Source organism: Sesamum indicum, linkage group LG2 (assembly GCF_000512975.1).
Source record: "Sesamum indicum cultivar Zhongzhi No. 13 linkage group LG2, S_indicum_v1.0, whole genome shotgun sequence".
In the NCBI taxonomy this organism is placed as follows: Eukaryota; Viridiplantae; Streptophyta; class Magnoliopsida; order Lamiales; family Pedaliaceae; genus Sesamum; species Sesamum indicum.
The window spans coordinates 6,394,830-6,408,148 of NC_026146.1; the positions used below are offsets into that span (position 1 = coordinate 6,394,830).

A 13,319-nucleotide genomic window follows, 5' to 3' on the forward strand; every position below is an offset into this window, starting at 1 on the left:
CATATGCAACAATGTGATTTGTGTCCTAGTCAAAACAACGTAGAATGCCTTTTTCAGCTAGTAAAAGTTTCACGTCAAAGTGATTTAGACTTAGAGTATATATTACGGGCTTTCCTGAAATTTGTGCTTTTACAACTACTTTCTCGTTGTTTGAAAAATTACAAAGTCTTCCTCGATATTTTTGAAAAATTATAAATACGTCCCTAAAATTGTAAATACCCTAACCGTATAACAGTTCATTGTAGAAGGGTATTTGTAATTTTTTAAATAATGAGAGATATTTGTAATTACGACAAATTTGAAAAACGCCCATTGTAATTTACCCTTAGACTTATACATATTGATGTACGCGGCCCATAACATCAATCTAAATTCATAGGTGCACTATACTTAATTTCTTAATATCGTTGATGATTACACTAGGACATATTTGATGAAACACAGATCCTACACAGACTCTCATTGCTATGGTAGACAAAACATTCCAAGCCAATACTAAAACCATAAGAACTGATAAAGGTACAAAATTTATTAATTTAGAATGCCAGTTCTTCTTGAGCAGTCTTGGAATCATAAGCTAAAGAACACGTGCTTATATTACACAACAAAATGGTTTTGTGGAGAAAAAATACAAACACCTTTTACGTGTTATAACTACCACTTCAATTTATCGACAATGGCAAACACCTTATGAGCTACTATATAAAGAGAAACCTGATTATGACCACCTCAGGTCTTTTAGTGTCTTTGCACACTTCCATTTAAGCATAAATTTTGGTAGAGCTTACACATGCGTTTTCATTGGCTTCATCAGTGGACAGAAAGTTGTAGGCAAGATTGACTTCCTGCCCTTAAACCAGAACTGTTTTCCTGCAGGTATGGATAACTGCGATGCACGTGAGTTAGATGCACTTGAAAAAACTAAAACTTGGGAGACTCCTGACTTGCCGCCTGATGAGGATGTCGCAAGGAAATAATGAACAAAACATGGCTTTGCATAAAGGTCGCACTCGAGATCGCAGGTCGAGGAAGAAAAAAGGCATCAAGTAGGTCGCCAAGTAAGATCGCAAGATCGCATGTGGCCCATTGTGGCTTGATGACGTCTCAAATCGGGCCCCATAGACCCGAGTCCGACCCGTATTATCCATCGGACAGGTGTCCAAGGGAGAAATAGCTGAGTCATTGCATGGACATGCCTGAAGTTGACACCTGTCCCCTAGGAGGGTCCCATCTTCAGACGCCTATAAATACCCTAAGTCCATCCTGAGAGAAGGTACACTGTTCACCTACACTTATATTTTAGATTGCTGAATATTCCTTTCGATCTCAACCTGACTTAGGCATCGGAGCGTCGTCGTCGGGACGATCCCGACTAGCCTTGTGTTTTATTTCCAGATAACAGGTCCAACTCGGTGACATGGGTGGTCGTGGTCGTTGATCAAGGTCAAACGTGATCGAGGCGGATCAGTTTGGCGCCGTCTGTGGGAACGATTTTGGAGATAAAACATAAAATCCAAAACATGGATAGATCGGAAGGTGGTAGGCGAGCTATCGAGGAGACCCCGAGAGGGGCGAATGAAAGGATAGTTCAATTGACACAAGGAGAACTGCAACGAATGATGGAAGAAGCTAGTAGGAATGCCATTTTGGCATATGAAAAAAGAACACAACCTGCTGAAATTAAAATGCCCAACAGAGAATGATACGGGAAAAGGAGACCGAACGAATTTCTGAAGGGATGAGCAGAAGAGCCCCTGAGAGGGGACGCATGGTGGCCCCTTCTGAAGTGGGGTCAAGTTCGCTAGGTGGATGGCGGAAACGAGAACCTGCAATCTCGAGAGCGGATGTTAACAGTGTCGGCAGACAGATTCATCTGCTAGGAAAACAGATTGATGAGTTGAAACGGAAAGGAGAACTGGTAACTCAAAACAAACACTCGTCATTCTGTAATAGAATTCTGAGGGAAATTGTAAGTACGACCTTTAAAATGCCAGACTTACCGAAATATGACGGTTTAAAGGACCCGCAAGAACATGTGTCCGCATTTGATTTGGTGATGAATCTTTATGGACAATCGGACCCTATTAAAGCAAAACTATTTGTAACTACCTTAATGGGGAAGGCACAAGAGTGGTTCATGAGCTTGCCACTGGGTAGTATTGAATCTCATGAACAGCTGGTGCAGAAGTTCATCTTCCATTTTGCGAGTAAAAGAAAGCAGAAGAGATCGGCGACCTATTTGTTTACCATCAGACAAAAAGAGAATGAGACCTTGAAAAATTTTATGGGCAGATTCAATAATGAAACTCTGGAGGTCCAAGACTTAAGGATTGATATTATGGTAAATATCCTTATCCATGGGTTGAAAAAAGGGCCCTTCGCTTCAGCTCTAGCAAGAGACCCGCCGACTAATGTTGAACAGTTGATGCGCTTAGCTCAAAAATATATTAATGAGGAAGAAATGAATGCGATGAAAGACGGGGAGTGGTTAGGTGCTGGAAGGACCCGCGACCGTGAACCTGGAAAAGATGCGAAGCAAAATACTGATCGCGTTCGCGACCTTACCTATCGACCAAGATACCACCGATACACGCCGCTGAACACCACAAGGACCAAAGGCCTGCTAACCGTAGAGAAGTCAGACATGTTGAAATGGCCACGCCATACCAGATTTACGCCTGCTAAGAAATTTTCAGGCAAGTACTGTAAATTTCATCGCTAACGTGGGCATGACACAGAGGAGTGTTATCAACTGAAAGATGAGATTGAAAGGCTAATAAGACAAGGGTATTTTAAAGAGCTAGTAATGAAATATCGGGCGGAGGAAACTGTTGCTCGCAGAAGTCGGTCCAAAAGCCCCGATCGAAGACAAGATGAAGGAAAAGGAGTGGTGAAAGAAGCTAATTTGGGAGGAAATGCGCCTGTAAAAGGCATCATTTATACCATTGCAGGAGGACCCGAAGGGGGAGATTCGAGAAGGTCAAGAAAGCAGCAAAATAGAAATGTTCAGCATGATCAGTTGATCGCGAGTATTGAGCCAGATGAGGAGATCACATTCGGGGACAAAGATGTGGCAGGAGGAGTTAGGTTGCAAAACGATCCCATGGTGATCAAACTCGACATAGCCAATTTTACTGTTCGGAAAGTTCTGATTGATAATGGAAGTTCAACAGATATCATCCTTTGGGATGTTCTTGTTAAAATGGGGTTAGAAAATACGAAGCTAGAACTAGTAAGGACCCCATTAGTTGGATTTGGTGGTACTGAGATTGTCCCATTAGGAACCCTTGATTTACCCGTGTCTATGGGAGAGGACCCTCGAAGGAAAATGTTGATGATCAAATTCTTAGTTGTAGACACACCCTTTGCATATAATGTAATCCTTGGAAGACCTGGGCTGAATGCATTCCGAGCTATAGTGTCTACATACCATCTGAAAGTAAAATTTCCAACCAGAGCAGGAATAGGTGAGGTGATTTGCGATCCCGAGGAAGCGCGTAAATGTTATAATTTATCCCTGAAAAAGGGTGAAAGCACAGATAAAAGGAGGAAATTAGATGTGATCGAAGGGGGAAGCCAAATATCTGACAAGAAGATCGAAAGAATTCGGCCAGCTGAAACTCATAAGGTTGTAGAGGTGATCCAAGGAGATCCCTGTAAAACTACCAGGATAGGGTCGCACTTGGGTGAACAACTGGAAACCATGATGATATCACTGCTAAGGAAAAATGCTGACATCTTTGCATGGAGCTCGTCGGATTTTATAGGTGTGGCACCGGAAGTAATTGTTCACAGATTAAATGTAGACCCTACCATGCGACCTGTGCAGCAGAAGAAAAGAAATTTCAGCGTAGAAAAAAATCAGGTGATCAGAGAAGAGGTGGATAGACTGCTAAACGCTGGGTACATTATGGAAGTTCAGTATACAAATTGGCTGTCCAATGTTGTGGTAGTCCCCAAGCCAGGAGGGAAATGGAGAGTTTGTATCGACTTCACGGACTTGAATAAGGCATGTCCAAAAGATCCGTATCCACTTCCTCGAATTGATGCATTAGTAGATTCAACCGCCGGATATGAGTTATTTTCCATGATGGATGCCTATCAAGGCTACCATCAAATTTTCATGGCAGAAGAAGACCAGGATAAAACTTCATTTGTAACAGAAAGGGGAATATATTGTTATAAAGTGATGCCCTTTGGGCTGAAAAACGCAGGTGCCACGTATCAGCGTTTAGTGAACCGGATGTTCGAGGATCAGATCGGGAAAACTATGGAGGTTTATGTTGACGATATGCTGGTGAAGAGTTCAAGGTCGCGTGATCACATAGCTTACCTTGAACAAACTTTTGCGACCCTCAGGAAATTCAGAATGAAGCTGAACCCGATGAAATGCACCTTTGGAGTGGCTGGGGGAAAATTTCTGGGTTATCTGATCAGCGAACGTGGAATCGAGATGAATCCAGAAAAAATAGAAGCAATACTGAAGCTGAAATCGCCAACCAACATTAAAGAAGTCCAAAAACTTACTGGTAAGCTCGCTTCTCTCAATCGTTTTATTTCAAAATCATCAGATAGAAATCTGCCTTTCTTTAAAGTGTTGAGAAAAACCAAGAATTTTGAGTGGACGGAGGAATGTGAGCAAGCGTTTCAAGATTTAAAAACATACTTGCGCTCACCACCGTTACTGGCAAATCCGAAAGGGAGTGAGGTGTTATACGTATACTTGGCGGTCTCAGAAAATGCAATTAGTTCAGCTTTGATTAGAGAAGAAGGGGGAGTGCAAAGTCCAATATATTACGTAAGCAGAATGTTACATGGAGCGGAGAAAAGGTATGCGCAGATTGAGAAGCTGGCACTTACGCTTATTGTAACGGCCCGCAAACTGCAACCTTACTTCCAGGGACACCGCATTATTGTCCTAACCAATCATCCTCTCCGTAATGTGTTGGCGTGACCTGAAGCCTCGGGTAGGCTTGTGAAATGGGCGGTAGAACTGGGGGAATTTGACATCGAATACCAAGCTCGTACGGCGTTGAAAGGACAAGTATTAGCAGACTTTATGGTCGAGTTCGTGGGCGAGCCTGAAACCGAGCCTAGGTTGGGCAAATGGATGTTGCATGTAGATGGGTCCTCTAATGCGGGAAACGGAGGAATTGGAATATTAATACAAGGCCCAGAAAATATACAGATCGAGGTCGCTACACGACTATCTTTTCCGGTCACTAATAATGAGGCTGAATATGAAGCTCTCATCATGGGTTTAGAGTTATCACTGGAAGCGGGCGCGAAAGATCTAGAGGTCTTCACCGATTCGCAACTTGTTGCGTTGCAAATAGAGGGGACTTATGAGACCAAAGAAGAGCGCATGATACTCTATCATACCAAAGCAAAATCCATAATGTCCAAATTTAACAAGTATCAGGTGCATCAAATCCCAAGACATGAGAATGACAGAGCCGATTCATTGTCGAAGTGCGGAGCTACTCTATCAGGAATTAAAGATCGCAAGATCACAGTGATGATCAAAGAAACATCAGCGATTGCTGAAGTTGTTGATGTTAATACGGCGAGCGAGAAGCCATCGTGGAAGGATGAAATTGTCTGATACTTGAAAGAGGGGATTTTACCAGCTGATTCCATTGCTGCAAGGTGATTGAAAATGAGGGCACCTCGTTTCACGTTAGTTAACGAGCAACTATACAAAAGAACTGTAGAGGGGCCATTGCTAAAATGCCTTGATCCAGAGAGAGCTGAATATGTGATGAGGGAAATCCATGAGGGAAGTTGTGGAAATCATTATGGGGGAAGGTCACTGGCCCAAAAGGTTATCAGACAAGGGTATTTTTGGCCAACCCTGGTGAAAGATACGAAAGAGTTGGTCAAGAGATGTGAGGCATGTCAAAGATTTGCAGCGCAAATCCATACACCTGCGACCCAGATGGAACCGGTTAAGGTCGCTTGTCCCTTCGATCAATGGGGAATAGATATTTTAGGTCCCTTCCCCACTCGCGATCTCAGAAGAAATTTATTATAGTAGCCGTTGAGCATTTTTCCAAATGGGTAGAAGTAGAGGCTGTGGCTAAAGTAACGGAGGGAAATATGATCGAGTTCATATGGAAGAACATCATATGTCGGTTTGGGGTCCCTAGAATCTTGATCTCAGACAATGGCACTCAATTCCAAGGAAAGAAGATCACAAGTTGGTGCAAAGAGTTGAAGATTCAGCAACACTTCACCGCAGTAGGGCATCCGCAGTCGAACGGCCAAGTCGAGGTCGTTAACAGGACCATCCTTCAGCATTTGAAAACAAGATTAAGTTCCAAAGGATCATGGTTGGATGAATTACCCGGAGTCTTGTGGGCATACCGAACCACACCTAGGTCCTCAACAGGTGAAACTCCTTTTTGCCTTGTATTTGGTACTGAAGCTCTTATTCCTGCAGAGGTAGGCGAGGAATCACATCGAGTTACTATGTATGATCCTGCAACTAACCGCGAGGAGCGCTGCTTGGACTTGGAAGTGATCGAAGAGAAAAGAGAGATCGCGTATGCCAAGATACTACATCATAAGAGCTTAATGATGAAAAGTTACAACAAAAGACTGAGGCCCAGACAATTTCAAGTTGGAGACCTCGTGCTGAAAAAAGTGGAGGTATCAAAGCATGTGGGAAAGCTTGACCCAGGATGGGAAGGACCCTATAAAGTTACGGAGATCAAACGAAGAGGCACTTATCGCTTGCAAGATCTGGAAGGTTGAGACTTACCGCGACCATGGAATGTTCAAAATTTGAAGAAATTTTATGCGTAATTATGAGATGCAGATCATGAGGTCACAAGGTCGAGCTCATTCATCCAAAGCCTCCACCTCATCCATCAAGCTCGCAAACTCGGTACCTTCGATTTGAGGAGATGGCTCTTCAGGGTAGGGCTGAAAGTTCTCATCCACAAAAGGGTTAAGCTTGTTCTGATTGAACCCTTCAGCAAATGCCTTCAAATTATTAGCTTGAGCCTTGCATTTGTTAAAACCCTGCGTCATGTAGATGCTCGCCTTGATCTCGACCGCAGTATCAAAAACTGGGGTCTTCAAGAAATCTCGAGCTCCTTCCAGCCTAGCACTGCGAACTCGATCAGTGAACTCGGCAGAGTTCAAGAAATCTTCACGTCCTTCAATGCGACCTTGGACAAGACCAGCCTCTTGCCCAGCAGAAAAGCCCGACATCTGACCTTCCTCGCGTGCTCTAGCGACCTCAGCACCATGGGCTTCAGCGACCTCTTTCATCTGAGCGACCTCCGCCTCAAGACGAGCCTTTGCCTCTTCAAGGCGCTGACGTTCCTCCGCCCATTCTTTCTCTTTCGCCCGGCAATCATTCCGAATCTCTCGATATTTCTCCTGGGCTTCCAAGCGGCGCTTGCATTGAACAGTACATTTTAAGGACAACGATCGCATGAAAGCGCTAGCCTACAATGACGATACTTAGTGTTAGAGGAAATCAGAGTGGATGCAGAGGTCAAAACATTTACCTGTGCCAAGGCGTGGGCACCATGCTGCTCTAGCCGAGGATAAGGATAGGACAGGAGTGCAGCTTGGTCGCGGGGCAGACTAGTGTGCCTGTAGATCTCGTAAGATTCCTGCCCAGCTTCACTATTCAAGATGGTGCTATGATCCGAGACCTTCCAGTGAGGTGCCAGCCGAGCCCCAGTCAGTTCAGCAGATTTTTGAGAGTCAGTACGGTGAGCGGCAAAAGCAGATAACTCCCACTCTTCGACCTCCTTCAAAGACTTCAAATTTTCATCCTCCGCGGCTCGAGCGGCTGCGAGCTCCTCCTCAGATCGCCTGTGAATATGTGGTCCCCCAGGCTTGGATTTAGAGGGCGACCTATGCTTGCGCTTCCGGGGGCGACTGGGACCTGCAACTCCTCCCTCGACCAACGAGCCAACCATCTCGATGCTAGGGGAAGCACCTCGAACTGGGGGAAGGTCATGAGCCTGGACTTCCTCACTGCCGATGTCAACTGGGGTCTCAGGTCTTCGCAAATCGGCCATAGGAATAGCCGAGGTGTCTGGATCAGGTCGCTGAGGAGTTGCGCGACCTGGAGCTTGGCCTTGGGGAGTAGGTTGGACTTCACCGGTAGCTCGTTCCTGGCGAGCTTGAGCACGCTTAGTCAAACGACCCAGCATGACTTTGTTCTCTGCAAAATAACGACCTCAAAAAGTTAGCAAATAAAAAGACAAAAGGGAATCAGGAGAGAAGATAGAGAATCACCTAGTGACCCTGTGATGGGTACAGAAGCACGGGACAGGCGCGCAAGACAGAATATCTCTTCGGTCAGCAACTTTTTTGGGAAAAAAAGGGTTAGAAGTGAGACTATTAATCAAATCCCCATCTAAACCCTCTCCTTCAGTAACTGGTTCGGGCTTTTCTACAGACCACTTGAGAGTAAAAGGCCACTGTTGACCAGGGGGAGGTCAAACAAAGATGAAACGATCCTTCCACGGACCAGTATTAGATTTAAGGGGCTCTAGATACCTACATTGCCTACGGAAAGTGAGATAGAAGAAACCTCTATTGGCCGACCTAGTAGAGGTAGTGAAAGAATAAATCGACCAAAAATTATCAAAGCTGGGGTCGAGATCGAAAGCTCGCATTATTATGACAAAAAGTACAATGTGACTAATGGAGTTGGGAGACAGTTGCATGGGATTTAACCTTAATCCCTTGAGTATGCGAGCTACAGGGGGAGCTAGAGGTAATCGCAAACCGGCCTCAAAATGGCCGATGGACAGAGTACAATAACCTAGAGGAGGGGTATGCATGCGATCAAATGATCTGGGGATCAAGACCTCAAAATCGTGTGGAATGAAGTATTTTTCCTTTATTTGGGAAATGGATTGCTTCACTTTACTAACAATACCAATCCAAGGACTGTTATCTAAAGATTGTTGGTACCTAACATACCTAGGGGTCTCGTCATCAGATGGGCTATTAGAGGCGTTCGATCTAGACTGCGACCTAGATCTAGACCTAGATCTAGCTATAGAGGGACCCTCGAGTTCATGCAAAGGAGAAGTCGCAGAAATAGAAAAGGAAAAGCTCGAGTTAATGGAAGACATGGTACCTTGTCGAGGTCGAGGAGGCAGGTCGTTGGGATTCTGGCAACGATCTCGAGGATGAAGCAATGGAGCAGGCGAATTTTGAAGGAGGGGGGTATATATAGACCACTGTGTGGAAAGGCGCGCCCAGCTGAAACTGGAGGATAGATGACAGGTGGCACCTCGAGGATCGTGACGACGGTCGGATGAACAACACGTGGCAGTTCATTAAATGCAATGCTTCGGCTTATTGCAGCACGGCCCTTCGATTTATGATCTTAAGCAATAGCACGCGTGCAAAGTTCCAACCCTTGACCATCAAAATTGCATCAAACATGCGACCCTGCAAGGATTTCCTTTCGACCTAAATTGAACAAAATATACTTCTTTCCAATATAATAAATTACATTTGAAAGAAGTGGGGGAATTCTGATGAGGATGTCGCAAGGAAATAATGAACAAAACATGGCTTTGCATAAAGGTCGCACTCGAGATCGCAGGTCGAGGAAGAAAAAAGGCATCAAGTAGGTCGCCAAGTAAGATCGCAAGATCGCATGTGGCCCATTGTGGCTTGATGACGTCTCAAATCGGGCCCCATAGACCCGAGTCCGACCCGTATTATCCATCGGACAGGTGTCCAAGGGAGAAATAGCTGAGTCATTGCATGGACATGCCTGAAGTTGACACCTGTCCCCTAGGAGGGTCCCATCTTCAGACGCCTATAAATACCCTAAGTCCATCCTGAGAGAAGGTACACTGTTCACCTACACTAATATTTTAGATCGCTGAATATTCCTTTCGATCTCAACCTGACTTAGGCATCGGAGCGTCGTCGTCGGGACGATCCCGACTAGCCTTGTGTTTTATTTCCAGATAACAGGTCCAACTCGGTGACGTGGGTGGTCGTGGTCGTTGATCAAGGTCAAACGTGATCGAGGCGGATCACCGCCCAACAAGAAAGCTACTACTGGAAGTGTGGATGGAGCGCACTAAACGTTTAGACGTCGACTGCCACTTTTCTTGAGATCATCATCTCAAACCAGGATTCATCAACCCACTGTTTGTATCCACGAAATTTGCAACTTGAGGACCTTTTTACCAAATTCCTTGGTACGTCTGCCTGGATTTACTTTGCTCACTTCCAAATCTGATCATCCCAGCTCAGCTCCATGCCTTGGGTGTTTTATTGCCAATTTTAATGTGTATGTCGTGTTGTCCTGAAAATGTTTATTTTTTCTTTCTTTTTTGTTGGCGGATTAGTTGCATGACGTGAATTCACAACAAACGAAATAGATTTTCCCTCTCTTTTCTGAAAGCTTAGATGGAGGTGAACATTCTCCTTCAGATTGAATTACTTCAAATACGAATACAAGAAAACATGAAAAAGCAAGCAAAAGAACTTAAATGTCTGAGTTAAGGTTGAAGGGTCTTCGATCGTTGCAATCAACTTGGCTACGAAGTTCAAGTGCTCCTTTCGAAGGACCAAGTCTTACGGGGAGAGCAACATTTCTTGTTATCCACGTCTTAGGGCAAGTGCGAGACACTAACTAGATGCATTGTGTGCTATAACACAAAGGCCAACTTCCTCTTTGTTATTAAATGGCACCATTCATAGTTGATTTTGATAGCTTAGCTTAAAGGGGAAGTCATCAGGCCATGATTCCCGCCATGAACGAAGAAAAGAGATCATTTTGCTTAATCCGGAAAAAGAAATGCACGTTTTTTTGTTGAAAATATTTATAACATCTACATCGGCAGCAATGCACCAAAGTTGATAATTTTGATCCAGTTCAATTAACGATTTATTATAATGCATCAGATCAACATCGTAATAATAATGGGATGCGCGATTAGATCCTATTTTACTGTGTTTTGGCATCTCGAGGACAATGCAAAACTTCTTGCAGTATTGAAGCCTCCTCATCGACCATACATCTTAATTGAATTTTATGTCGTATAGTTTGACTAAAACCGAATCAGAGTTTAATTTTATGTAATAGATTTTATGCTGTATATTGAATTTTTGTGCATTTAATGGTTGAAAATGTTGTGAAAAATGGTGTGATTTGTGTTTATAATTATATTTCAAAATAATTTTATATATAAAATATCATTATATATATTATCACAATTACATATAGTACGGAAATGAACAAAATAAATTTCGAAATTGGAGAAGCTGCATCGATAAAAAGTCACGACACTTGTCGCTGACCTAAAGCCATGATTACCTCCCCACGTGCAGGTTTTAACGGTTGACCATGACTCTAGGATAAAACCCCATTAGCCCTCAAGAGTGTTTAATCCCATATGTACAACCACGATGAGACTAGGAACCATTCCACAGTCACGTTGCAAAACTCTACAAATACTAGTGGGAGTATATTTCTCAACTCATAAGCTATATAAAATCTATATCTCTCTCAATATTTCAAATGAAGAGAGCTACTAACCCTTTAAATAGTTGAAAATTGTGACCATTATAAAATAATAAGTGGCCTAATTAAAACTCATAATATTATAATAAATCCAATTATAAATAGGTCACATAAATCTATAAAATGTGATGGTCAAATACTTATTAAACCTTATAAATTCACAATTAAATCATTATAATAATGGGGCCATTAACCTCAAATAAATATCAAATTAAACTAGCACATTAAAATCAAATAAAGTATTGAACATAATTTGACAATATTGAAAATTTTAAAGCTTATTTCCAACAGAAAAATGGTTCAAAATTTATGTTTTCATTAAGAATAACTCAGAAAATCAGAGAAAAAAAGAAAAGTTTCAGACACGGTGGAAAACGCTTCTGCTATGTAGGCGTTTGAAGATGGGCACCCGTGGGCATCTGTGCGCAGGGTCTGCATGTAGTGTTCTGTGGTTGGGGTGCTCTCTCCGTCGGGCATGCTCATTCTCATTCGGGCTGACGTTGCCGGCAATAGCACTAGTTACATAATTTCTTCGAAAATATATTATTTTTCAGAAAATAAAGAATTGTAATATGGTTAAAATTTTAATTAGATTTAAATTATAGGTTCTAATTGTATTTGAATACAATTAATTTTGAAAGAATTTGGATTCTTTCTCCAATTTAATTAAGATTTAAGACTCTTGTTTAGAAAGTCAAAGTCAACCCAAATTTCATTTTCTAAAATTAATTTTAAATTATTATTAAGCTTGGAAAATAAAATTATGTTATGAATCAAGACTTCATCAGTTAAATTTTATTTGACATCATGAGATTTAATGTGAAATTGATTTTTTTTTTCATTGAAAAAGCATATATACATACATACGTATAATATATATATTTTTTATTTGCAAATATGATGGGTAGATTATGAATTTCTGTGATGAGTGTATGGTGATGATCGTGGAGCTCCACACTTTACAAGATCGATTTATTTACTTAATGCTGTTTTAGAACAGATACGCGAGCCTTTCTTTTCTAGTTTTATTGGGTTGTGAAATTCTTTTTTCCTTATGTATCTCCACTTGACTAGTGGTGCATGTGAATAGGTGTAACTTTTGTTCCTCGTGTGATGCATATTCTCTAAGTAAACAAGAATAAAACGTTGGGAAAAATACAAGCAACTCCCTTCTGATATCGCAAATGAGCAAATCACCTCTTTATGAAAAAACAAATACTAATTTATCTCCCTATATTTTTTAAAATACAACAATTTACCTCCCTATGATTTTTAAAATGAAGCAATTTTCCTCCCTATATAAGGACGTAAATTGCTATATTTTTTTTCATAGAGGGATAATGTGCTCATTTTTAATATTATAGGAAAGTAAATTGCTATTCACCCATAAAACGTTATGATGAGATTTTATATATATAAAGAATGGAACCATAACTTAGAATTAGCTTAGTATAGATGAAATCAAATTGGATTTTCAAGTCTTCCATCCATGGTATTGATGTATGAGATGCTGTCACCTTTCATTTGATTGTACCACGAGTTGTAAAACGGTTTGAAAAAAGTGAAAAGTTGTACTATAGCAATGAATAAGTAGATTAATTGTTTTTTTCCTATTTCAATGGTTGCTAGGGAAAATAGTACACGTAAGTTTTTAATTGATGAGTTGGGGTTAACATGGGCTCACTACAAAACTGTAACATCTAATTATGTTTAATTGTTATGGCTAAAAGCAAATAGTCGTAGTATATAATCATTGATCATTGTCATACAACGGTTGTTGGTCGTGGTATTT

At 41.8% G+C, this 13,319-nt stretch overlaps 1 protein-coding gene across 1 annotated transcript; it reads left to right on the forward strand.

Moving 5' to 3' along the window:
- On the forward strand, window positions 1,700-2,722 carry LOC110011573. Its single transcript, XM_020691928.1, has one exon. It carries the CDS (start codon window positions 1,700-1,702, stop codon window positions 2,720-2,722), a length of 1,023 nt encoding a protein of 340 aa, XP_020547587.1.